The 24,064-nt window shown below is 46.6% G+C and overlaps 7 protein-coding genes across 7 annotated transcripts; 1 reads left to right on the forward strand and 6 right to left on the reverse strand.

Moving 5' to 3' along the window:
• Nucleotides 1-198: 198 nt before the first annotated feature.
• AGABI2DRAFT_119136 (hypothetical protein) lies at nucleotides 199-526 on the reverse strand (the record flags this gene model as incomplete). Its single annotated transcript, XM_006462216.1, has 3 exons — nucleotides 199-253; nucleotides 303-363; nucleotides 418-526. 3 exons carry the CDS (start codon nucleotides 524-526, stop codon nucleotides 199-201), a joined length of 225 nt encoding a protein of 74 aa, XP_006462279.1.
• Nucleotides 527-3,816: 3,290 nt separating this feature from the next.
• Nucleotides 3,817-5,610, forward strand: AGABI2DRAFT_119137 (hypothetical protein; the record flags this gene model as incomplete). Its single annotated transcript, XM_006462217.1, has 5 exons — nucleotides 3,817-3,870; nucleotides 3,928-4,171; nucleotides 4,230-4,302; nucleotides 4,363-5,224; nucleotides 5,278-5,610. The coding sequence occupies 5 exons, from the start codon at nucleotides 3,817-3,819 to the stop codon at nucleotides 5,608-5,610; spliced, it is 1,566 nt and encodes a 521-aa protein (XP_006462280.1).
• An 875-nt stretch (nucleotides 5,611-6,485) lies between these two features.
• Nucleotides 6,486-8,150, reverse strand: AGABI2DRAFT_179107 (hypothetical protein; the record flags this gene model as incomplete). Its single annotated transcript, XM_006462218.1, has 3 exons — nucleotides 6,486-6,933; nucleotides 6,985-7,797; nucleotides 7,854-8,150. 3 exons carry the CDS (start codon nucleotides 8,148-8,150, stop codon nucleotides 6,529-6,531), a joined length of 1,515 nt encoding a protein of 504 aa, XP_006462281.1. The 3' UTR covers nucleotides 6,486-6,528.
• Nucleotides 8,151-11,466: 3,316 nt separating this feature from the next.
• AGABI2DRAFT_193504 (hypothetical protein) lies at nucleotides 11,467-13,814 on the reverse strand. Its single transcript, XM_006462219.1, has 5 exons — nucleotides 13,104-13,814; nucleotides 12,876-13,039; nucleotides 12,432-12,824; nucleotides 11,536-12,373; nucleotides 11,467-11,482 (listed from the first exon to the last, which is right to left on the reverse strand). Exons 1-3 carry the CDS (start codon nucleotides 13,781-13,783, stop codon nucleotides 12,541-12,543), a joined length of 1,128 nt encoding a protein of 375 aa, XP_006462282.1. The 5' UTR covers nucleotides 13,784-13,814; the 3' UTR covers nucleotides 11,467-11,482; nucleotides 11,536-12,373; nucleotides 12,432-12,540.
• A 2,519-nt stretch (nucleotides 13,815-16,333) lies between these two features.
• On the reverse strand, nucleotides 16,334-17,873 carry AGABI2DRAFT_179109 (hypothetical protein; the record flags this gene model as incomplete). Its single annotated transcript, XM_006462220.1, has 2 exons — nucleotides 17,832-17,873; nucleotides 16,334-17,779 (listed from the first exon to the last, which is right to left on the reverse strand). A coding segment is annotated over exon 2 (1,422 nt), but the record flags the coding sequence as incomplete, so codon positions are not given.
• A 1,367-nt stretch (nucleotides 17,874-19,240) lies between these two features.
• On the reverse strand, nucleotides 19,241-20,121 carry AGABI2DRAFT_193505 (hypothetical protein). The gene is made up of 4 exons (XM_006462221.1): nucleotides 19,973-20,121; nucleotides 19,822-19,922; nucleotides 19,665-19,769; nucleotides 19,241-19,607 (listed from the first exon to the last, which is right to left on the reverse strand). The coding sequence occupies exons 1-4, from the start codon at nucleotides 20,107-20,109 to the stop codon at nucleotides 19,504-19,506; spliced, it is 447 nt and encodes a 148-aa protein (XP_006462284.1). The 5' UTR covers nucleotides 20,110-20,121; the 3' UTR covers nucleotides 19,241-19,503.
• A 1,177-nt stretch (nucleotides 20,122-21,298) lies between these two features.
• On the reverse strand, nucleotides 21,299-23,291 carry AGABI2DRAFT_119143 (hypothetical protein; the record flags this gene model as incomplete). The annotated part of the gene is made up of 12 exons (XM_006462222.1): nucleotides 21,299-21,459; nucleotides 21,518-21,643; nucleotides 21,696-21,772; nucleotides 21,830-21,889; nucleotides 21,941-21,990; nucleotides 22,046-22,156; nucleotides 22,212-22,272; nucleotides 22,332-22,495; nucleotides 22,545-22,566; nucleotides 22,617-22,731; nucleotides 22,783-22,948; nucleotides 23,001-23,291. 12 exons carry the CDS (start codon nucleotides 23,289-23,291, stop codon nucleotides 21,299-21,301), a joined length of 1,404 nt encoding a protein of 467 aa, XP_006462285.1.
• Nucleotides 23,292-24,064: the final 773 nt, after the last annotated feature.

Consider the following 24,064-nt stretch of genomic DNA (forward strand, 5'->3'; position numbering starts at 1 on the left):
TAATAATATTAATCATGTCCTCTTATGTGCGGTCGCTCTCATCCAAGGTTGGTACAGGCTTAGTAGTACGATATTTAGCTTTAAGAAAGCTTGATATATAGAAGCATGAGCATTACGATTGAGAGATCATTCATTGCATTGTAATTCGACAGTTACATGAAGTTGAGTGAACAACGTTTCCATCACATGATGGAATACTCAGTAATTATCATAAACGTTCGAGCATGTTTGTCCCTCAGCAAGAATTACGCAGCTTTCATAAAATTGAACAACAGTTAAACAACATGAAGAGTCTGACTCACCGAGGGCCTTTGGGACCATCACAACAGTACGGAGATGTCCCTGCGCAAAGAACAGTAGCACCTGGAGTCGTAATTAGTTCTCATGAGTCAAAATCTAAGGGAGCTTTGCGCTTACATGTGATTACTGGAGGAGTGGCAGATGCCTGAACAGCTAAGGCAAGGGCGGCGGCGATGAAGAGCTTGAGAGAATACATTTGGTGTTCTGGAACGAGAATCCATGACATGTCAAATGGGTTCTTATATTTGGTGGCAGGGCGTAAGCATGTCATTATAGGATACCGAACGCCTGGTTCTCCGTAGACGATTGAATTTAGTAAGAAATTGATTCCTGGGATTGTGAAACAATTAAAGCATCATACATATCATAGTTCAAGCTCGAAATCAGTGGGAAATTGTGGAATTAATTGCACCAACGGTCAAATAATTATAACTAAGGCCTTAGGCTCATGTCTAACGGCAGGCAAGACTCTTCTATATGGAATTAGGTGGGGTTATGATGCTCCAAGATGCATGACAAGGGTCTTGCGGCCTTACCTTTTTAAAGCCATCTTAGAAAAGCGTTCCTGGCCATCTCGTATTTATATCAGATCCAGTTTCTGGTCAAATATTTCGGAGGGAGTACATAAGTTCTAATTTGCAGCGCAGGTTTAACATGCTCAAGTTGTCCTCAATTGATTCACGAGACAAGATGTCGCGTAAAGTTGGCCGCATAAAAAGAGATCTAGAGTATCCCCATTTTCAGGTGGTAGGTACTTATGTCGGCCATTCGTTCAATGCTGTGCGTTTCAGCGGGGCCGCCTTGGAATCTTGAGCTTGTCAAAAACCCTCTATGCCCAACTGTAAACCCCGGTTAAATGGCTGGTGTGTACAGGGTGACCATGCGCGATCCGCTTGAAACGGGATGTATATATCCTCCAAAATCATCCTCTTTAATTGCACTATTTCCGAAGGTCGCACGAGAAATGCCAGTATAGCTGGTGGTCTGACATATTAATCTTGAAGTCCGAACGGCTCCATTTCGACCGGGAAATATAATTTAGCGTGATTATACTAGTGGTTTGGACGGACATTGAGCGTATTAAGCGTCCTTTTCGCACCATTACTTCAACCGGGAATATGAGTAGCCCGCCGCGCTGCTAGGAAATGGAATTATTGATTTTCCAAATATAGATTCCGAGCATGATACCTTCAAATGGGCGGTTAACAATCGAAAATCAATATGTTTTCTGAACGATGAAACGCCACCACGGAGCTGATGCATGCGCGCGTTCTCTACAAACTTGAGGACATCCTCCCAAGGCTCGTATTCATTACCACTGCAGCTAAAACCGCTGGACGACGTAAATCTTCATGCCCGTCTTCTCACCCATAGGCACGAGAAAACATAATATTGGTGGTTTATTTCTCAATTATGAATTGAGAAAAGAGCGATGGCCGATAAATTCCGCACACAGCGGAGGGCCATCGTATGGAATGCCAGTAAATAGAAGTACACTGGCTATTCAAGCTGCACACTGTATTCTTTCCAATGCCGGGTGTCTTTGTTATATGGAATATATTCAGCTGTATGGCTTGAACTCTGGTCTTTTAGGCATCGAGGGGTTGAGGTGGAAGTTAACGCACTCACTTGGGGCTATAGCTTATTATGCTTCCGCATAAATAACTGAGCTCTATCACCTCGTCCTAATTACGGCCATCTGGGGTCGATATTAGATTATTGCCGCTATAAGTCGGGGTCTCCGAGAATATCGGCTGGATTATCCAGTGGCCGACAAGGTTGACGCTCGACCGTCTGAAGTAGTTTTATACCTACCTCAACTAAGAAAAATTTAGTGGCAAGTTTGGGAAGGTAATAACCAGCTGTGTATACCATCCAAGTCACCGCGAGCGGCATCTCTGAATTTTCCGACAGAGGCTTTCCGTTACCTTCATGACTGTGACTACGTACTACCAACTCGCAAAGAACACGCCTGCTGTCTAACTCGCTATCATATTACGACGGCAATGCTAACACATTTTTGGAATCGCCAGTGCGCCGAGCCGCTTGAAGGGGGGAACACAAGTCTGAGCCCTTAAATCAGGACTGCATTGTCTTCCGGTGCTCTTTCAGCCGCGAAACGCGATGGGGTCTGACGATGAGGTGTAAACCAGAGGTGTGAGCTGCATTTGATTTGTTGATATGTTCTCCTTCTTCTGTGCCGCGAAGAGCACTGTGGCCAATTCCGGCGCCGGCAGAAGGCTATTATACTACTATATCGAAACAGACCGCACGACTATAAGGAGCGGTAGCTTCGAAAATATCAAAGGCAGGACCGTCCGCACGCTGTAAGCGACGGACTTCCAGTCGCGTCCAACTTTTCGATTTGAGTCTAAGGAAAAGATTGACTTGCCTGTGTAGTACTCGATAAAAACTGGTGGATAGTGAAGAACCCGCCAACTGCCAACGTTGCAACAACGTTTATGTTCGAGTTGGCAGCGGTCAATCACATGGAGTCCGAGGACTCGGCTACGACGTGTCGTGCGTCGTGGGCTCAGCTGGAGAAATCTCCGAGGCTTTGTGCATAAGGATCGTATATAGGCTCTAGTCAAAGTATTTGTAGTAAAAGTCGCGCTGCTATTGTCCAAAGTCGTCACCCCAAGGTTTCCATAGTCAGAAAAGGCTCAACAGGGGTCTGGCCATCTCGTTGTCACTGGAAGAATTTGAGGCTGAACATCGAGGAATTGATACGTCCTACAAGGTTATTTCAAAATTGGAGAACTCGGTCCATCATAATGCATATAATGTATCATAGCCAAGCCAACAAAGAGGTGGGTACACTTGATCAGGTTGTTTTTTCGTTGCTCGGGCATCGGACATCCGGCAATTCGGCATCTCATTGATCGCCGGTACAGAAGGTATGTAGGTCCCATAACCGAATTCCTATCCCTGAACCTATGGCCGTCAGGTACCAGACAACTATCTTCATATGAAGGGAACGATATTGCGAAAGCAGAAAGCCACTCACAATCACGCTGGCCAAATTACTAATGTATATAAAGTCCTATTCATGTCACTTTTTTGTTCCCTCCCAAGGCTGGAATCATCATGTGGAGTCTCTATAAATTTACTTACGAATTCACACTTGCTGCATCACCGACTAATGATAATCTATTCCTTCATCTCGGGCAGCGGGCTGCGAAGTAGGGGTAGCCCGAGCCCGAAGAACCCGTGGAAGACGGAAACAACCACCGCTCGTAGCCGTTTTACTGTTGTCTACAATTTACATGCGTCGACGAAAGTGACTTTGGCAAAAATTTCCAAGTTTCTGAGGGGAAAATTGGTCGTCGAAGTACCTATCCAATCGCGACGGAAGTTCGGATATATGTCTTCAATATGAGGGACACAGCCCATGTTCGCATCCGGATCATTCTTTATAATTATATCTCGTAACGGAATGTTTGCCGAGATGGTGTGAACATGCGGATGCATTGACCAGGCCATAAAATGATGACATGACGAAAACCCGAAATCATCATGGCTGGAATACTTTCCCTCCCTCCAGAACTTATTAGGCTTATCGGAGACAAGGTACTTTTTTTTTCCTAAGTAAATTGTTTCATGATCGCTGGCTAATCTTACTTGGAGGCAGAGCAGAAGGCACTCCGCACGACATGTAGATATTTTGAAGACGTCGTCACTCCTGGTGTGCTGTCATCTTTGGCAATCGACTTGCCACGCAAGGCTGCTTCGACCTTAGAGTTACTTGAGGCTCTTGTGACAAACAGTCCAAGAACCCAACGGTGGAGCAATTGTGTGCGCAATCTTACGGTGATGGCTTTTTATCCTACTCGTACACGACCATGGAAAGAAAATCAATTACTCGAAATTGGTGAGTGTCACTGCCTCCCTTGTGTGTTTGCCAACCCCGCTAAATCTTTTCACAAAAGATTATTGCTTGTCGATTCTGAAATTAAAACTCGAGCGGGCTGTCTTCTCCCTGACGCGACTTCGGCGTGTCGTGTGGGTCTATCCATCTCCGGGGTCTCCAAACAAGTCGTTCTAATAAGATATCTCTCTTAGCTGGAATCTTGGGACCCGTGTCGAACCGGATTGGATCCACAATACCTTCGTTGCAGGCCTAGCGACGTTGCCACTCCTCGAATCCCTCGAATTGAATATCACATACGGAAGGCCCTCATGGGACATGAAGCTTGATCGTATCTCAACACTAAACACCTTAACATTTACCGTCGATCAGCGACACCGATACCACTGTTATTCCAGTAATGGGGTTGCTGAACAACTGCTCATTTCTCGAGCCCTTCTCTGTAACCCGAACATACGGAGATTGGGGGTCTTCCTTTCCGGAGACTGTCCCGGAATACCGGAAGGTCTTATTTGTCTTGACGACCTCCTCAACCCTCGTGTTCATCTCGCCAATAATCCCAAAAACCTTGTACACCTCACCCTCTTTGGAGTTACTCCGAAGCTCTCCCCATCCAATGCAATACAATTGAGATTCCTGAAATCTATTTCACTGGAGAACGGTCCACCCCATAATTCCGATTTCGATGATCTCTGGGATTTGCTCCGAAAAGAGCAAGTTCACCTTGAGGAGATCATCGTGGACAGAGTGACCACTAGCCTGATAGAATATCTGACACACTACTCAGGGCTAGAACGCCTTGAGCTTCTTCCCAGGACGCACCGTATATCATCGCTTCCACACAAGGATACACTGGCAAGCTTTCTACACCAAATATTACCCCATCACTCTCAGTCTCTACGTCGCCTTTCATTGATGGCCGTACCTAAATCCGATTGGTGCATCACTCTTGATATCATCAATATGCTGCGCCGTTGCCCGCAACTCTGTCATTTAGGCTTCTTGGTAGATATGAAAGCTGAAATTGATTCAAACAGTGGTCTAGAACTTTATGTCGTAGGTGCACGGTTTTTATCGACAATCAGATAAGGGCTAATTATGAATCCCAGGAGACAATAATAACTACCATTGCTATCGAGATGAAGAAGCTCATGACACTCTCAATCGATACCATCTGCGAATTGCCTTCCAAAGACGGTAACATATCAAGCTTTTCAACGTTAATGCTTTCGCTACATGTCAAAGAATACATACACGGTTATATTCTCAAATATCGATCAAAGCCACCTGTACGGAGACTTCCTGACATCCGTCAAGGACGTAAACTCTTCTCCGGGGTGAAGTGTATAGACGAGACTGAAGACGGGTATATGATGCGGTATATTGAGACAGCCAGCGGTCAGTCGTCGTCCGCATTATCACATATTGCCGCTGATTCTTAGAACTTAGGAATTTAAATGACCGTTATCCCGGTTGATGGCGCACGTCACTCCTATGCGTCAAAACACTCATTCAGGATCACCATGTACTGAATTAAGCAAAAAAGATTGATTGTTCGGCATATGTTCTATCCCGTATTCTAACTTCTGATCAGCCAGGTCAGAGGTCAAAGAGCGAGAGTTTGTATATTCTTAGTACGGACATAACTTAGACTGTGTAATTCGTGAACTCTATTTAGCGACCGCTCGACATGCGCGCAAAGTCAAAAGACAGTCACAGACAACGAAAATTTTCCGCGGTCTTCAAGGAGTCGAACGATGTTGAATTGTTCAAATAGTGCCCCGCTGGATTTTTCAACATAGTACCAGCACGTTTAGAACAAGGGGTGTATTATGACGATCAAACCGAAGTTGAGGACTACTGCAGGATCGCGCTCAAACAACTAACTATCATTTCCAGTCTCCTATAGCCATTTCGAATACAAAGGAACATAACACCTACACTTCCATTGTTACAGAATAAAAAACAAACGAGGGGTATCATGTCATACAAACAACAAATCAACCAAAAACAGCTAAATATAAAGATACAGAAAAGATTTCAACATTTGTTATTCGAGCCAAGTAGGGCGGGGGGTGCAAATAAGAAGAAAGCCAAACCAGGCACAGCGGAAAAATCGTATATCAAAACGGGCGAATATCGGGAAAAAATAATATGACAGACAGCGAATGCCATGGATAAACAATAGAGCACGAGGATTAAGAGGGCAACCATAAACCATTTATCCAGATAAGATGAAAAACGCCAAAAATGAAAACAATAGACCTAAATCAAATAATGTCGTTGTCCATTGATAGCACTGCTGCTCCCCGCGGCATAATCGGTCATCGGCCAACGCAAAAGCCAAAAAAGGGAAAAACTCAAGTTATCATTAGATCAGAAGAACGTCTAATATTTTGACGTGAAGAAGTGTTCCTCGTAGAAGGTGCAGGTTCGATAGTCTTTTCAATCCACGGGTCACCTTCAAACCGACGATGCCAAACAGCTACCGACGTAAGCTGAACCGTGCGCAGCATCGGACAGTATCGGTTCCATCCTACTAGGTAATCTTTGAGGTCCGCAGGATCGAATAAGGTCGACGTAGCATCGCCAGGCCCCATATTTTCTTCTTCTGGCGCCTGCTGATTGAGTGCGTGCATGAGGAAATAAGCATTGTAATCGGCAGGGGGCTGTGGGGGTATACAATTGACGTCCATTGCGAGTCTAAGTGAACGAAGGAGCTTTAGATCTGGAAGAATATCGGATCCAAGCATAACCATAATATTCTATATTTGTATATAAGCAACTGCCTTAAACAAGAAGAATAGTGGACGCACCTCTGGGAGATTTCCTTTTCCAAACTTCACAGAAACCGATTCAATGCACGGGAAGAGTTGGCGCACGGCGAACAAAACCTCATTATCGTATTTTCTGAGTTGTAGGTCCAAAGTTCGGATATTTCTCGAAAGACGTTCCAGGCCAGCCAATAGGTGGGTTATTTCCAGAGACTCCGTGACGGTGACATGCTCCACCTCACTCGAGGCTCCAGCAAACATTCCGACGACTGGAAGAGGTCCCCAGAATGATTTTAGTCCAGGCATAGGCACATTAGTAGAGGATATCTGATTGTCGGGAATATTGTGTTTATTGACGCGGAGGAATACGTCAGGACCGGCAGTGCAGTTGTTGACAAACTCAACAGCGGAATCCATGAGATCACGAGTGAGAAGGGTAACGTGGAGGCATAGCTCCGCGAGACGGGGCAAACGCCAGCGTTGAGTTCCAAAGAGAAGTGAAGAAGTGGGGGACCAGGTAATGCTCAGTGAGCGAAGAGAATGACCGACGAGGCGGTGGAGAGGATGATCCGAGATGTCACCTCCAGTTTGATCGCGCGGTGGGGTATTATTTTGTAGAACAAGGTGAGTGATGTTGGAGGTATATTCAGTCTCCGGAAGCGCAACAAGTCCGTGTGGGTCCTGGTTCAGGAAAGTACAAGATGAGAAATCGAGTATTCGGAGTTTAGGGAGGGACGCGATGAGCTGATAGATGACGGGGGAGATAATCGTCCTCGAGAAAACGAGCTCCTCCAGCATAGAGAACTTGGAGATTTGCTGGACAACGTCATTGTAGAGTGCGTTTAGAGCAGTAGGCTGTCACGGGGTTGAGTTGTAGAAATAAAGTGTGATGTTGTGTTGTGTTACTTTACCTGAACAGGCTCTATCCCTGAGATAGTTATTCCCTCAAACGAAACACCCAGCTTCAGTCGACGCGGCAAGCAACGCAAGTCACTGTGCAACGAGTCCCAGTCAGCGAGGTTGCGCCGAGTGGGTTCATCTTTTGTCCAGACGAGGTTCTTGAGAAGAATTTTTGTAGCGAGAAGTTTGAATTTTGAGCAGACAAGAACGACATGGGCGAGGTGCGCTGGTTCCTCTATACATTCGAAGATGGTTATCCAGATGTCGGCGGGTATGGTCTGCAGGAAGAACATGTTGCGCAACGGCATCGTCGCCAGAAAGAAAACATATCGCCGTAACCGGGTCTGCTGATCTAATCTTTCACGTGAGTCACACGCACGTGCTCTCCTCGATTATCTCTCGCGTCGACGTTTCTTTATCTGCCGCCTGCGTACCAACGTCATAACAGCGTGCATGATGAGAAGTATCCGGTAGATAACACGGCCTGGCCACTGCTCGCCCGCTTCCACTCGCTTTTATGTTCTTTCCTCGGCTGATCTTTTAACTCTATCTTGGCTTTTCGTCGTGGCCCTCGAAAGTCTACCACTTGAACGGTTCCTCGGCACTTGTCTGTCTGATGCTCCACTCGATGAAACTTATTGATCCGGCGCTTTTCCAAGTCATTGATCTGTATTTGGCCTCAGTGAGCCAAACCTTTGGCTCAAGGCTGTACCTCGGAAACCGGCTTCTTCACGCATGTTCCTATGGATGTGGTATGACGACTTCTTGGCACATGTTCAATTACTGAGAACCATAAACCACACACGATACTGATCCAAACGTTTCATCCGTGCTCGAGGCTTGTAATCTAACCAGAATCCCATTTCTTAAGATGACGCGGTAAGCCTTTGTGATGTTTCGAGCTCTCCGTTCGTTGTTTACATGGGGTGGAGAGGAGTGGGGTTGAACAATACGTCTTGCCACTCATACATATCCTCTCGGGTCAATCATTCTTTCGTCATCAATACAATTTATATCTGACATCTGGTAATCTTGGTATCAGTCCCATCTCTCTGACGCATCACCTGGGCCACCATGCCTACCACATACAAAAGAAGTCACATCATCAAGCCACCATATCTACACTTGTCCATCATTTTATCTTGAAGCCCGACAAACACATGAACTAAGCTGTACATACGGAGGTCTCGGCTTCTTTTTTGTCAATACTGCGGCCGTGTTTCCCCCGCAACCATTGCTACATAGTACAGGTGGCGCACTGTTACATATCCAGGAACAATTTTCTTGCGAGGTCCGGTTCAATTCATTGCATCGCCAAAAACGGTCGGCGTCGCCGAGTTGGGGGTTAGTTATTAGTGATATTCATCATCTCGTTCGTCATCCCATGAGGCCTCCAACCTTTATTCATTCAACGAGGAGAGAATGGACGAGTAAGAGATTATGTATTTTCTTGAGAGAGATGATGAAACTCGGCTATAAAGTACCGAGACCAATTCACCGACGGCGCGGCGGGGATATGTAGTACTGTTATGTACGAGGTTGTTTTTGATTGACTCTTGTTTCCCTAGATATCTTATGACAAGTGACTTTGTATAGGTTCCTGAATTTAAAACAAACCTTCGGCGTTAAAGCAGAGAAGAAGAAAAATTTCCGAGCGATCGAACGCTTCTCTGGACTCTGCCGACGGTTAAATTATGAGTGCAAGGTTCATACGACGACAAGTTTTCCGTTACTCGTTCAACAGTAATGAATGACGTTCTTGTTCCAAGAAAATCTGCAAGCCTGATTAATTTACTCAAATGAGGGAACTTATTCCGACTTTGGTACTATCAATAAATATTTGGCATCACGGCGATATCATACGTATGTATCATCATCCGGCGTTATAACAAATCACACAAAAAAAACAAATTTAAGTACGTAAGCTTCTAGGGCAATTGATTTTCGGCAGCACTTATTACAGGAAAAAAACGCTGGTGTCTTCTGGCGGCAAGTTTGTTTTCGCTAGTTCATAAAGTTAGCTCCGCATTCTATAAATGGCTAAATTCCAACATTGTGTGGGAACATCAATTTGAAGGAGTGTTTCATGCATGGCACCCCTGAACAAGAAAAACAATTGTTTTTTTTTTTTTTTTTTCGAAATGAAATACGACCGTAAGCAGCGACAACAGAGCAAAAGCGCAATAATCTCCCAATCTCCGGTTGTCTTTCAAGGTTTTTTTTTTTTATGTCCGTTTGCAATTCCCGGCGGAATCGCAAAAAGAGCCAAAATAACGGTTTGTAATTACATATCACGGTGAAACGGAGTTTGTTATTACACTAGTTTGGATGAAAATCAACTAAAAAGTATGTATGACATATTTTGTTATGTTCCCTCCCTACGGGTCGCTTCCATACATGGGGTCAGTTCTCGGGCGATCTTGGGAAAAGAGGGTGAGTGTGATCTCCCTCGTCTCGACGGTTCAAGTTCTTCTCTGTGTGGTAGTTTGCGGAGGAGAACCCAAATATCAACCGACGAGGTGTAACTTTCGATAAAGAGAAACCGATGGCCGTTGTTCCGGGGGGTATATAAATTTGGGACAGGATGCGCACGGACCAAGTATGGAAGGTAGATAAGCGGAGCCTGAATAGAGATCTGGTTTTTTTTTTACAGTCACCTCGACTTCCATCATGACGCAAAGGCTGATGTGTGGCCTTTGTGTGCCGGTGGGTTAGGCGAGAAGAAGGAAATGAGCTGGAGATGGGCATGCCGTTCTGTTACTGATGATAGAGTGGCTAATCATGTCCAGAAACAAGCTAGAGTAGTGGGAAATGTATTGAAGTTGAGACGGAGATTGCGGTCCGTAAGAGATTCGTCCGAATGTTGCGGTGTAGCGAGCCAGGCGGCTGGGGGGAGGGATGACGTGGTGCTTAATACCATCACAACATTAGGAGCCGGACATAACACGGTTTAGCAACATGTGCGCTATTTCGGGATGCCCATGGGCCAGCACTCGTTGGGTAGTCTGCAGCGCGCGGGGACGAACGACGAGGACGAAGGAATGGGCCTCGGAGGAATGACATAGACGGATATGTTTTATTCTACTTATATCATCAGTCGCTGTCCTGGTCACGTTCGACGGATGCTTGTCGCGCTAGTCTGCTGCCTTATCCGGGAGAATTCAAAAGGGCCATCTCGCTTGTTCTGCCCCATGCCGCCACCTTGAATGCACCCCACCAGACAGCACACCTCTCTCCCCCCGCTCAGCCATCTCTACCTCTCTCAACCCTCTCTCCCCCCTCCCCACCACCTCTACCCACCCCCACAGCCTGATCCAGAGATCTACGCCGACTCTGAGCCAGACGACGTCGAGCTTCATGGCCCCCCCAAGAAGAAGCGACGCCGTCAGGCCCTCAGCTGCACCGGTACGCAAACCCTCTCGCCCTCATCGCTGGCCGCAACCTGCTGACCTTGTACATGTGATCCATACCACGCGGGGTATCATTAGAATGCAAACGTCGCAAGATCAAATGCGATAGGTAAAACCGATTGATTTCAAACTCACGTTACACATTATAATAATCTCGCCAGGAATCAGCCGTGCGCGCCATGTAGTCGCCGAGGAGAACAGGCCAAATGTCAATGGCACGTCGTCGAACCCATGTCAGTTTGTCTTCCCTCCCGCTTCCAAATCACCTCATGTCATGATGGTCCAGTGAAAAGTATGTGACGCGCTCCGAGTACGACGAGCTCAAAGAGCGTGTCAACCAACTGTCTGTTCTCGTGAATCGACTCGTTCATCACCCAGCTGCCTCATTAGGGGCACCAGCAACCGAGGCTGTGTCTCCATATGTCTCTGGAGCGTCATATCACCCTTTGATGCGACCGCCGCAAAACTATCCCCAACAGCCAAGCACGTCAACAGACCCATCTACCGCCCAGGCACCCCCTCAATCCCATCGGTACACCAAGGGCGAAGAAGCCCCCCGTCCACCGCATACCATCCCAAGTCCTTCCTTACTCACCACGCGTCCTCCACCACCAAAGTCTTCTCCGACAACCGCGGCAGCTGTCCCTAAAAGTTCTCCATTATCTCTAGCAGCAATTACGTCTCCATTCACACCCTCCGACCACGCAGCACACTCAAAAAACTGCCACGCGCAGACGTTCATTCTGGGCGAGCGTCTGCGCCTCGGTCTCAAAGGCCCAGTGATCCTTACAATCATCCTCATCCGCATCCTCATACACATCCACTACCGGATGTGTATTCCGATAGGGATCATAATTTCCCCTTTGACCCATCGTCGTCCCGTAAACGCAAGTTTTCCGATCTCACTGGATCTTCTTCCTATGAACATGACCGAAGGGACCGTTGAATGTTGAATTATTTCCATCATATGTCCTCTTTTTGTGCACATGGCACCTCCAAATGCCGTCATGGCCTATGTCTCTCTCCCCCCTTTCGCATTTTCAGAATTATATTGTGCATATCAAAATTCAGGCCTACATTAGTGAAATTCAATTCGCCTTATTCCCGTACTAATCAATCCCGTGAGTCCTCTTTGACACTTGTTTCCATTTTATCTCAACCTTGACATAACTCGAACAGGACAAGTCGGACGTTTCATAATTCTCATTTAGTCGCTCCTTATTATGGACCCAAATCATTTGTTCAGACTCAGACGTCTACATAGCAGTACTTAATTATAACTAATGTTTCATTCCCAAACCAATTTGCCAGCAGCATCAACCATGGGCGCCATACCCCCGCTGACCTTGCTCGTCTTGCCACCACCTGACCTTGACTGCTCTATGATCCGTGTTTTTTCCAACTCGCGTTTATGCTTGGCAAGTGTCGCGAGACGGTCGGTTTCAGCGGCTGCTTTGGCAGCTTTTTGAGATTCCCGTTTCTTTTCGTTTTGCCGTTGTTTCTTGGTTTGAGATCCGACTACGTTGGATGTAGTAGTAGTGGAGGAGGTGTTGTTGACTTCGCGAGCTGGACCTGAACATATAATGTGAATGAAGAAGTAAAACTGAAAACATAAACACCCACGTGAACGTTTACTGCTCTTCACAACTCCCCATCCGTCATCTTCCCCATCTGCATCAACATCTTCATAATCTCTCCAAGAGAACCCTGGTGCAGGTTTCTCATCTGGCAATGGCTGCACCCGCATCACACGGGAAAGCATCGGTTGATTGTGATCAGCTAACATGCTGATTCGAAAAATTAAAATTAACACTCGGATAAAGGTTCTCATTTAAAGCGTAAATACTCAACTCGTCGACTTGGGTTGATGGAGCTTTCGGAACAAGTTTTTCGGCTAGGGTCTGGAGTTTATCCTTAGATGACGATAATGATGATTCTTCTTCTGCTTCTTCGACCGGTGAAGAATTCCCGGTGACAGAAGATGTTAAACCCGCATCACTGGTCGTGACATCAACACTTATAGTACTATCTGCACCTTGTTTACGACGTGACACTACGCGGGTCCAGGACCCTTCGGTTGAAGGCATGGTGGAAGGGTTTTGAACGACGTCATCATTAGCAGGTTTAGGAGATGCAGGTGGTTGAGGGTTAATAGTCGAGGATGATGGAGGAGGAGGAGGATTCTCGTGTGACACATGTTTAGCACTACTAGCTTTCTTCTTCGGTTTTTTTACTTTAGTGGGTGTCAATGGTTGATCGAATTGACCGGGTATATTATTCGAAGAGTCGACGACTAGTTGTGATGTCGACGATGCGAGAGACGTGTTCGTGTTGCCTTCTAGACCCTTTTTCTTCTTCTTCTTTGATGATTTCTTGACGGAGTTAGTGTCCGTGGGGCTGCCAGTAGTAGTAGTAGTAGTAGCATCAACGCCAGCTCCCGGTGTCGTGGAGTAGTAGTGGTAGCCGAGACCTAGAATACCAGCCAGGACGACGGCGGTCAGCGTGGCCTCTGTCGAGTGTGCCACGCCCATATAAGTTAAGAAGACGGGAGAGAGTGTGTGTGTTGCTCAAAGCTTACTTGTTCTGACGTGGTGTTTCCCCACGTGCCAAACACGTACATACCGACATACAACGCGGGTATTTTATTTTAAGAACGTAAGTATGTAAGGCTACAAAAAAAAAATCTAATCATCATCATCTCGAGCCAGCTCAGATAATGTTCGCGAAAATCGCAAGTCGTCAGAAGGAAGTTTATCGTCGATTCCTCCGAAATGCAATGTCCCACCAGCGGCATCGCTTTTTTCCAATAATGCAGCCCATCGGTCTGCCTTTTCCTTCTCTGTCAATTTAGCATCACCTTTCACTGATTCCAATTCACGGTAAGTCATTTTTGGTGAAGGTCGACGGGTTGATGATCTCATCACGGGGGGATAGAGAGCTTCATCTCCGAATGAGTCTTGTCGAGTGTCTTTGGGTCGCTGCGAGTTCCGCGCGGGTCGTGCATGTGGAGAAGTAGGTGACGGCGTTGAAACGGAAGTTGGGCTATTCTTGGAACGATCGGAGGAAGACGGTCGAGGAGGAAATGAATTAATCGTATCAACAGTCGAAAAAGAGGGTATAGGTGGAGAGTCGGATCTCACTACTTCAATAGCAGGCTTATAGATGGGCTCGACTTCAACGTGCATGGCCCGACGCGATCGGGTGGCGTCGTGCTTCTGGGTCTGGGTCTGGGTCCGGTTGGTGTCATCCATTGTGGCGCATCGTTTCAAATTAGTGCGAGGAGTGGGCGTGGGTGGGTTCTCCAATGAAGATGTCGAAGAGGGTGCAGAGTAATGGCGTTTCCAAAATCGTGGAGCGTTCTCGGACGTAGTCGTGCTCGGACGCGCGGAGGGAGTCGAAGGACTTGATTTGGACGAATAGGAACTCTTACGAGGTGGTGGAGAGACATGTGTATTGTGATGATCCGATACGTAGTGCTTCGGTAGAGCAGGCAAGGGTGGTGGATCGTCAGATGCAGTGCCGTGAACATTAAAATCCCTGGACTTTGACCGGGTCCTCCCGAAAAGTCGACGGAGAAACGTCCCATTCGATTTTTCCTTCTGAGCTATATCTGTTTCGCTTTGTGCTTGCTTCTTGAGAGAATAAAAATAAGGGAGGCATCGATCATCGGAACGCTTCTGATCGGCGGGTAGGTCTTCTGGCGTACCGGGCGATGTGACCGTGGAAGTGGCTCGCCCATGCTGCGGCACAGCTCGGCCTTGCAACCTTTCACCAACCTCTACACTGGGTCGATTTTGCCTGCGCTTAGCAGACAGCTTCCTGCTCAAGGGCCTTCCAAACGACACACTCTCATCATCTTCATATTTGTCAAGACTTTCTCTTGCTGGTCGATTCGGCTGGACTTTGCCCGACAACTTGCCCGTTAACGGTTTTCCAAACGACCTTTCCTCATTATCCTCACCCGCACCTCTTGAACCTGACCTCCCATCACCGGGTCCCACAGATCGTTCCCGCTTGAACTTGCCAGAAATTTTCCTGGTTAATGACCTCGCAAATACAGGTCTCTCTTTTATCCCGTCCGAGGTCCTAGGCCGGCCAGCAGTGATAGTAGTCCGAATACCCCAATCCTCACCGAGGGAGTCCCGCGGGCCACCAACGGAAAAGACCTTTTCACTCTGAGCCCCGAGAACAGTATAATAAGGCCGGAATCCGTCAACCTGGTCTGATGTATGACGAGCCTTCTTTAATCGGTTTCGAGGACGCGGCTCAGAAGATGACTGAGGCGATGACATGGACGACCGAGGAGAAAATGTCGGAGATGGAGTGGAAGTGGCAGATGGGTTCATAAACGAACGTGCAGCGACTGAAGTCGTGACCACTACTCCCGATGAAACCTGCTGGGTAATCTCAGCATCCGTTTTTACGTCACCATCGAGGCTTATCTGATTTAAGATTACATTATCGGTTAATGCCTTGGTATCAGCGTAACTCAATCCGCTGTTACTCGACCGCTTGCTATTCGAATTGTTGTCAGCGGCCTTTCCGCCCAAACTTTGAGTGGTTGATTGTAAGTTGGGAGAAAGTCTTTGTGGAGCTCGACTGGGAGATGAGTTGAGAGACTCGCCCCCAAGTTGCTCTCGTCTAAACGTCTCTGCGATAGAACCGGCGGGCGAAAGCGCTTTTTCACGGGACTTGGATCCCGCGGCTGTTGTCGTTCGGATCAGTGGGCACTCAGATTAATTTTAGATTGATCAAGTTACTTACATGATCCCGAAACCGACGATATCGTTGATAATCTTGTACCACGATTTTGCTGGAGACCTTTGGAAGCAGGAACAGAATGAAGGAAAGCTGGAGAGGGCTCCTTAGAAACGCTTGTTGGTGTTAGAGGGTCTGTGGGAATAGAACTTGTGGCCGTGTCATTGCTAGGGACCACGTTGCTATTTCTATTCGCCTTGTGGACACTTTGTGCCGACGCATGCTCGACGTGAGAATGTACCAAGTGGTTATCTTTAGCAACTTTGTTGCAGTCAAAATGAGTCAGGTTACTACATTTGGGAGACGGTTTATTTTTGACATACCATATTCAATGGCCTTGCTTGTATCCGCTACTGACGGGGGGGCTGAAATACCGTAAGATATGGGATGCGAAGGTTGCGGTGAAGGCGAATTTGGCGCGATAGAAGAGGGCGAGAGGACGTTGGGGGAGGGTTCCCTCAAGAAGCCAGTTCGTTTCAAAAAAGAGGACGCCGATAAGCTGCGAGTCAAGGATCGGCGGCTAGGGTGCGTAGGACTACGTGGACGGGATTCGGTGGGCTTCATCGAATTACTAGGGCGCCGCTTTAGGACATTGCGAGGTGGATTGGGAACCTTGTCCTTTCCTGTCCCTTTGGGCTTTGATTCTTTTTCACTTCGCCTCCAACCCGACCACCACCCATTTTGATCAACCGAAGCCTGAGAACTATGTTTGCGCCCTTTGTTTTCAAAGTCTCTGTTCATCCTCTCTGTGGTGCGCTGGTAGTGATAACTATCATGGCCTCTTCTATCACGGAAGCCTGGCTGGGACGGAAGAGCCTCATGTTCAATGGAAAGTGTATCAAAGTCCGGGTTGGTAAATCGAACAGATTCAGTTGAAGACATAGCGCGCTGTCGCTGACCAAATGGGTCCGCACCCTCAGCATCACCCTCAACCTGAAAAGTAGATGGGCGGGCAGGCTTCGCGAGGAGCTTCTTCAAAGGAAGAGAATACTGATTGAGGTCAGGAGTCGGAGAAAAAGACCACGAGGTGAGATTCGGATCAGAGGCTGTCGCGAAGGACGCGGCAGTAGGACTTTGATCTGCGGGGGACTTGACTGGGAAACGTCGATCCAGCGGTGACATTGCATTGGAGTGTGACGCATGAGGCGTTGGAGGAGAAGACACTCCGGTCAAAGAATGTGCAGGTGAGTGTTGCGTGGCGTATCGAAGAGGAATTGAAGGGACAATCGGAGTTGGTGGTGATGGCGATGACAAGGATGGCCGACTCTGATTAACAGGGGTGAAACTAGCTTGTGCATTAGGCGATCGAGGAGCGTGGAATAACGATACTGGAACAGAAGAATTTCGAGTGAGCGACGATGACAGTTTTGGTGAAACCTTGGCAGAAGTCAGGTCCATAGCCGAAGATGCGAACGTAGACTTGACAGCGGGATACGACGTCTGAGAAGGAGTTAACGTGGCACGCTGAGAAGACACTAGCACAGATTCCGAAGGCGGCGTAGACTTGCGCTGCGAGGTAATGAAGTTTTCGTCTGGCTGAAAAGCATTATCAGCTGGGGAAGTATGGTCGTTAGGGGTGATCACAGGCACGGATTTCCTGAAGATTTTCTGTTTGATTGATAGAGACCTGGGTAAAGAGGCATTTTGCGAGCTTTGTAGAACTGCAGGATCGGCAGACTCATACTCGGCGGCAAAAGGGACAGAAGCCGACGGAAGCGAGGGCTTAATAGAATTTGATGAAGACATTGTTACTGTTGGATATGCCAAAGCTGATAAGCCTAAATTAACGGTAAAAACAGAGAACCTTGGCGGAGGGCTTACATTAAGAGAGAAAGTAAATAGCGGAGTTACTCGAAGTGAATTATCTCCGAATAGGCCTAGAGTCTGTTTATGATAAAACAAAGTGATTTTGAAGGAGTGGAAGGGCAGCGTCTCTCCGAACGTCGCCCAGCGCCGTGTCGTCGTCGTCGCTGTCGTCGAAATGGTCGTGGCGAGGGTTTCGGTCGTCGCCAGAACACTATTTTTCCTCGTGAAATTGTTATGTAATATGTACCCGTTGTGTCGCCTTGACATTGTTGGATGCCACGGCCCGTTGCCCCCACGTGGCACGTCAATCTACTCACTCTGATCATGTCATCATGATCATGATCGGGATTCTTCATAAGTGGCATGTGCCTAAGAGGACCAATGATCTTGTCTTTCCTATGACTCTAACTATCACCTTCGAAAAATCGCCACATTCAATGCCGAACGTCAACCACCTAAAAATTTTGAACAAGTCATGCATGGACGAGTCGCTCGACGTTCCCTCGTATATCCGGGCCGAATCCCAGAGAATTCTTTTCCTGAAATACGAATGGATTACCGCAGTGTTTCCCTCTCGTTCCTGAGGTCCTGAAACTCCGAGGACCATGGGCACGTTGCTGATTGAAAAAGTTTCGCAGGAGAACTCTACACGAATGCCAATTGACTTTTCGTCCCGATGTTACAGGACTCAAAGCCTGGTTTCTAAAGGTGACCGCTGCATTTCAGTTATCGCTTATTAATACCAGCACCTTCTGTCCTCGAGCAAAAACATCCTTCTGAATGTCAAGCACCAGTAATTGTAATAGTTGAACGGTATATAACCTGTTGCGAGCAAGGCTATGAAGGACGCTGCGGTGTAGTACCAAAGTCGAACATTCATTACATATCATCTGGTCTGTGTTCTCTGATCAAGGATCTGAAAATGAACGACATCTATAGGTTCAACTGTATGGGAGAATATTACGACACTTGGTTGTTTTTCCGCGCAAGTTAACCCCTCTTGACGCTTTGACTACCTCTGACAGTCACTACCGTGCTCCTGTCAATACCTTACCTTCTCCATCCTCTTTTGTAATAACGACACAGTATGTGAAACAATCACGATAATACAGCGGCGGACACTTCGAGACAACATACTGAATGGAAAGAAACTAGCAGACATCGGATGTTACGGCGTTAGGCGAGGGCATATGGTACGTACTACGGATAATCGCGGGGAAACAATCAACATGCGAGCACAGTCATAGGTCAGACATATGGGCGGTGCAATCATCTCACATTACTCCTCTCAGCTGGTGATCGATGATTATCGAGTATGCTATCATTATAGACAGTGAAGACAAACTCTGGGATTGCAGTAGTCGGGATGATGTCTTGTGTGGGATGAGAAACGACTATGAGAACCAAGTTCAAAAACTCATGGAGAAAGGGAAAAGATGCTGTGGCAGAATTCTGAAGAAGACTTCACCCTGACTGGCGATCTTGCTGCTATTTCTACTAATATAATAAGTCTAATATATCATAACTTGAAGGAGAATTGTTCAAAATCATCGCAACCGGACCATCAACGAGGTAGTATATGGGCCACAGACTCAAAAAAGACTCCAAGTCGGTCAATTCCAATCCACTATCGCTACCCTCAGCCAACGCCCAACTCTATGAAGCTTTCACCCTTCGATCTCACACTTCAGCCAGAGAGCCAGACTTGATTCAAATTTCCATCTGTGCACGTAAACGTCTGAACAACATTCGTGTTTGTGAGATTTCCGTTGGTCAAGTCAAGGCAGAGACCTAAACAGTAAATTAACATATAACAGCAATGACGGGTCATTCCTAATCAAAACATACCTCGGTCGACCAAAGCGATACGATCATCCGAGGTCAGGAACCATTCTTGAGCTGGAAGGTTTTCTAAACATTGCCAGATTTTCATTGGGGTACCCAGGAGCGGAGCTGGGCCCAAACTCATCAATATAACAATCACAATATTTAGATAGGGACATACTTCGGCCAGCGTCGAGGCAGAACTCTGAGTTTGCTAGACGAACAGACGTTGCTCCCAAACTCAGCTGCCACATTTGAGCAGGAGTTCCATTACAGTCGAAGCTGATGCAATGATCTTTAACGACACATTGTTGAAAATAAAAATTACTGACATTTGGACGGCGGTGCCATTAGCCCGGACGTCACCACGCACCTCGAGACACTTGTTGAAAGCAGTGTTTGGGTGCAACATCACTTGCCCAGCGACTATAGAGGCAAAAGCAAGAACGGAAGAGTACGAGAGCTTCATGATCAAGTCGCAGGTCCGAGTTCATCTAGCCACTTTGATTGGTACTTATATTATCGCCCGAATATGCGCGCACCTCAAAACGTGCTGCCCAAAGTAAAAGCGATTCTATAAATGCCATCTTGATCGGCCGAATACGATGGCTAAAATAGAATAGAAGTCCAGAACCCATCTTTTTGACGTTCATATTCTAAGACCGCCACCGTCAATGCTACCAGTACTAGGTGGTCGTGAAAAGATAGTTTTCCTATGACGGATCGCTGGCTTGTTGAACGTGTATGCAGGTCGAAGTATAATACAGGTAAACGTCTTCATATGGTTACCGGGAGGCATCAACTTATATTCGATCTCTCTCCTGCTACTAAAAACAACACCTTGTGCTCGACTCCAAACAATGCATTTAAATAAAACTTGGCTTCGAATTTCTCATAGACGGGACTATCTTGCCGCTTTTGCCTTGGTCCCTTCTAAGCCTGGCCCACAATATCATTCTACGTATAGGGTCAGGCACTCATCTCCCTGTTTAAGATTCCGCGCTATTTGGGAGGGGACAGCACTATTCATTGCCTCGTGGACCGATTTTTGATATAGAGCCGAAGAACTGGATGGTGATATTCTTTCTTCTGAAGTATTCACGCAGATAGTGCCTGAGGTTTAACTGGCCAACCAAACCTTCATTCGCCGAGCAGTAGACAGAGAAGCGAAGAGCCCTAAACAACTTTGAGTAGCGACTGAAAGGGAAGAGAGTTCGATAGCTCTAGAATCACCTCGAGTTCGCCAGCCTGGCACGTTGCCGACAGATGCATTGTCCATGCGGTCGAATGTATGTAAGTAACAATCATCAAAAGACTAACCCGACCGGATATAGCTTTGCCTGCTTCCTTGAGTTCTCCTTCACCACATCACATGTCTGTTGGTTTCATTCCAACGGCGTCGGCGGGTGGGTCAGCAAACTTGGGTGAGAACATGATTTCGATACCCAAGATTGATCATTGAACGATTAAGACCATTTCGTTTCAGGAGATTGTTGAAAACGTCGCACAATGTTTTACTCGCTCACAGCTATATATGTGTTTATCCTCTCAGGCTTTTTACTCCAGTAATCTTCGTTGAGCAGAAGCGCATGAAGTTATTGACAGGATAACAATCCATCTGTCAGGTGTTGGATTGCATTTCAAAATAGTCAGAGACATTAGCTTGACGCCTCAGCTTTTCCAGCTTCCTGCATCTCGTCTTGCGCCTCTTTTCGCCGTGCGTTGATTACCTCCCTCCTACGGACTACGAATTGGAATAACGTGAGCGAGATGCACGAAATAACAGTCCAAATCAATAAAACGGCGAAATCAAATCCAACTAGAATCGTATGAGTGAATATGAGATTCGAGAGTAATGGACGACAGATAGAACGAACTTTGGTTTTTGGTTCCAAAAACTATGGTGCGAACGGCTTTGGATATATGGTAGAATGGTAGGGCGTAGCCGAAACGATAGAATATCGGGAGAATTTCGATTGGAAAGTTTGATACAGAAACATTTACTAAAAGACTCTCAGCTGCCATGTTGGGACCTAGATTTGACAGGAAACGTACGCATGAGCCAAAGCAGTAAGAAGAAAGGAATAAGCTTGAGCGTAAGCAGTGTCAACATCGACTCAAGCGCTAGGCCCCTAATGGTTGGGATCAGATCTTTCATATTTAAACAAGTGGTATCGGCAACGCCTCACATAGCACACATGCCGCATAGAATAAGCATCCAATAGATGAAGAAACCGGCGTGACCGAACCTATAAAAGTGGATTAAAACTGGGACACTCGAATGCTCAACGAAAACTTACTTCTTGGTAAAATCTAGTTGGAATGCCAGACTAAGAAGTGATAGGAAGAGCTATGCGATGGCAAAAATCAACATATGATCTGCAAATACAGGTCGAATGACTTACTGAGACGAAGAAATAAGCGAAGAAAGAGCTAGTCAAACGAAGTATGACCAAGGATCGTAGATTTAAAAGGTTTGGGATATTCGTAGTTTCACGAGCTCCGTGTTGGATCATCTGGAAAAAAATTGAAGTCAACTTTAGGTGTCTGGTCAACTATGGAAATACGTACCACAACAAAGAACGATAGAATGAGGACAAAAATTAATCCGACGGTGACAACAACACTGGCACTATTGAAGAAGGGTGATTAAGTCTCTGATACTGATAAAAAAACACATCAAATACCAACAGCGGTTGATTAAAGGGGTGAATGTTAAATAATTGGAATGATATTGGTAAGAGAACGGTCCGGGGTGCAGTCGTCATCAATTGGGGAAGCACGGAGGAGTTAGCTATTGCCTGAGCTTGTTGGAGGGCAAAACGATCAGAAATGACCATGAGCGTATTTTGAACCTATACAACGGATTAACTCGATTGCCGAAGAGCCTTAAGTTGGACTCACAGAGGGAAGGAGCAACGCGCGACTGCAACAACATCATTAGCGGAGTGCGAACAGAAACGATACGAGACCCACAAAGCATTTTCGTTCCGAGCTTCCGAGGCAAAGATTGAGATGGCTTGTGACCCATCGTACGTCGGATCTGGGTTTTCTAGTGCCGTAGTGAGCCTGGTAGATGCTCCTGAATTGACTAGGGTATCAAGGGTTAACTTTTTAATAGCTGGTGGACAGGTGGACATACTTGTCACGGCTATCCATGTCTTATGTTCGGAGACTGCATTAGAGACCTCATTTGGCCCGCCACGAAATCGATCCTTTGAAACAACCGCCCAGCTTATCTTCGAAGCTTGATTCGACGCCATTAGACCAGCTATGACACTTTGGCCGATCAGACCGTCGTCGTAGTCCTAGTCACGATAGTAAGTTCAAAGGGTCATTGAGAACGAACGATTGACATACGACGACCCATCCATCAAGATTACGCGCTGGTGTCTTATAAAAAGCACCGTAAAGAATGGGGAAGATTGTAAAAATGATGATAATTATCATGAAAATCCCGCCAACGAGAATCTTCGCGTACAAGTTTCGTGCACCTCTCACATCAGCATTTCTAGAAAGAAACCCGCTCTTGTATAATTGTTGAGTCGTAGATTGCGGCTCAGCAATAACTTTGGGTCTTCGACCTTTACCACTGGTGATCGACGATTGATCACGCAAAGGGTCTCTGTAGTGACTTTCTGTGGATGACATGGAATTGAGCAAGAAGCAGAGGTGGAGTATAATGGAAAAGTAGAATCTCGCCTTGGCTTTATATTGGTTGTACGCCTGTCATTGAGTGGCTACCGTTGGTGACATACACCAACTAGGTATATTGTGCCCGATGACGAGATTGGATTACGCGACAGTCTTTCTCACAGTGTAGTTGCAGCACATTTCCGGATACATTTAACCGATTAGCCTTGAGCGAGCTTCGAAGGGTGCCAAACTTGACAGCAATGTCCTATTCATGACTTTCAGGCCTGTCACAATCATCTCGTGCTTTTGTTTCATGGTTTAAAGAACACAAAGAATGAGGGCATCTGAGGCTTTTGAAAACTTACAGGCGACAAGCATCACTGACACGTCAGTAAACTCCCTACGCTCATGTTATTACTCACATCTTCTTCTTTTGCTGGCTCCATTTTGTCTAGCCAGCGGGAATCACGAGTTCAGTTCTCATGATGACAATATCCGCCATTGGGTTCCCACAACTCCAGTTGATGCCGGAATAATGCCTTGTGGAGGCCGAACAAGTTCCGTTCACGAGAAGTATTACGGCTTATGTGAACTTACGGCTAGGCGTAGGTGGTATACATACTTGGAAGAAGCTTGTAAGTATTTCTGTTTAAATTTTGTCAAATGCAACCTCGTTGTGCTGTACTGCGTCAATGACAGCTTTTGTCACCAACCTCAGCGTCCTAAAGCGATGTGGTCACGAGACCGAGAATGGTCCTGAGTTGCACGTACCATAAAGTTGTGGCATC

This window comes from Agaricus bisporus (genome assembly GCF_000300575.1).
Source record: "Agaricus bisporus var. bisporus H97 unplaced genomic scaffold AGABI2scaffold_6, whole genome shotgun sequence".
Taxonomy (NCBI): domain Eukaryota; kingdom Fungi; phylum Basidiomycota; class Agaricomycetes; order Agaricales; family Agaricaceae; genus Agaricus; species Agaricus bisporus.

Coding starts and splice junctions, on each gene's coding strand:
- AGABI2DRAFT_193504 (XM_006462219.1), bottom strand. CDS start 13,783: ATGGGCGTGGCACACTCGACAGAGGCCACGCTGACCGCCGTCGTCCTG. Junction 13,040..13,103: donor CCATCAACCCAAGTCGACGA/GTTGAGTATTTA, acceptor TTTTCGAATCAG/CATGTTAGCTGATCACAATC. Junction 12,825..12,875: donor GAAGAGCAGTAAACGTTCAC/GTGGGTGTTTAT, acceptor TTATATGTTCAG/GTCCAGCTCGCGAAGTCAAC.
- AGABI2DRAFT_193505 (XM_006462221.1), bottom strand. CDS start 20,109: ATGAAGCTCTCGTACTCTTCCGTTCTTGCTTTTGCCTCTATAGTCGCT. Junction 19,923..19,972: donor AATGGCACCGCCGTCCAAAT/GTCAGTAATTTT, acceptor TCATTGCATCAG/CTTCGACTGTAATGGAACTC. Junction 19,770..19,821: donor CTGCCTCGACGCTGGCCGAA/GTATGTCCCTAT, acceptor GTTTGGGCCCAG/CTCCGCTCCTGGGTACCCCA.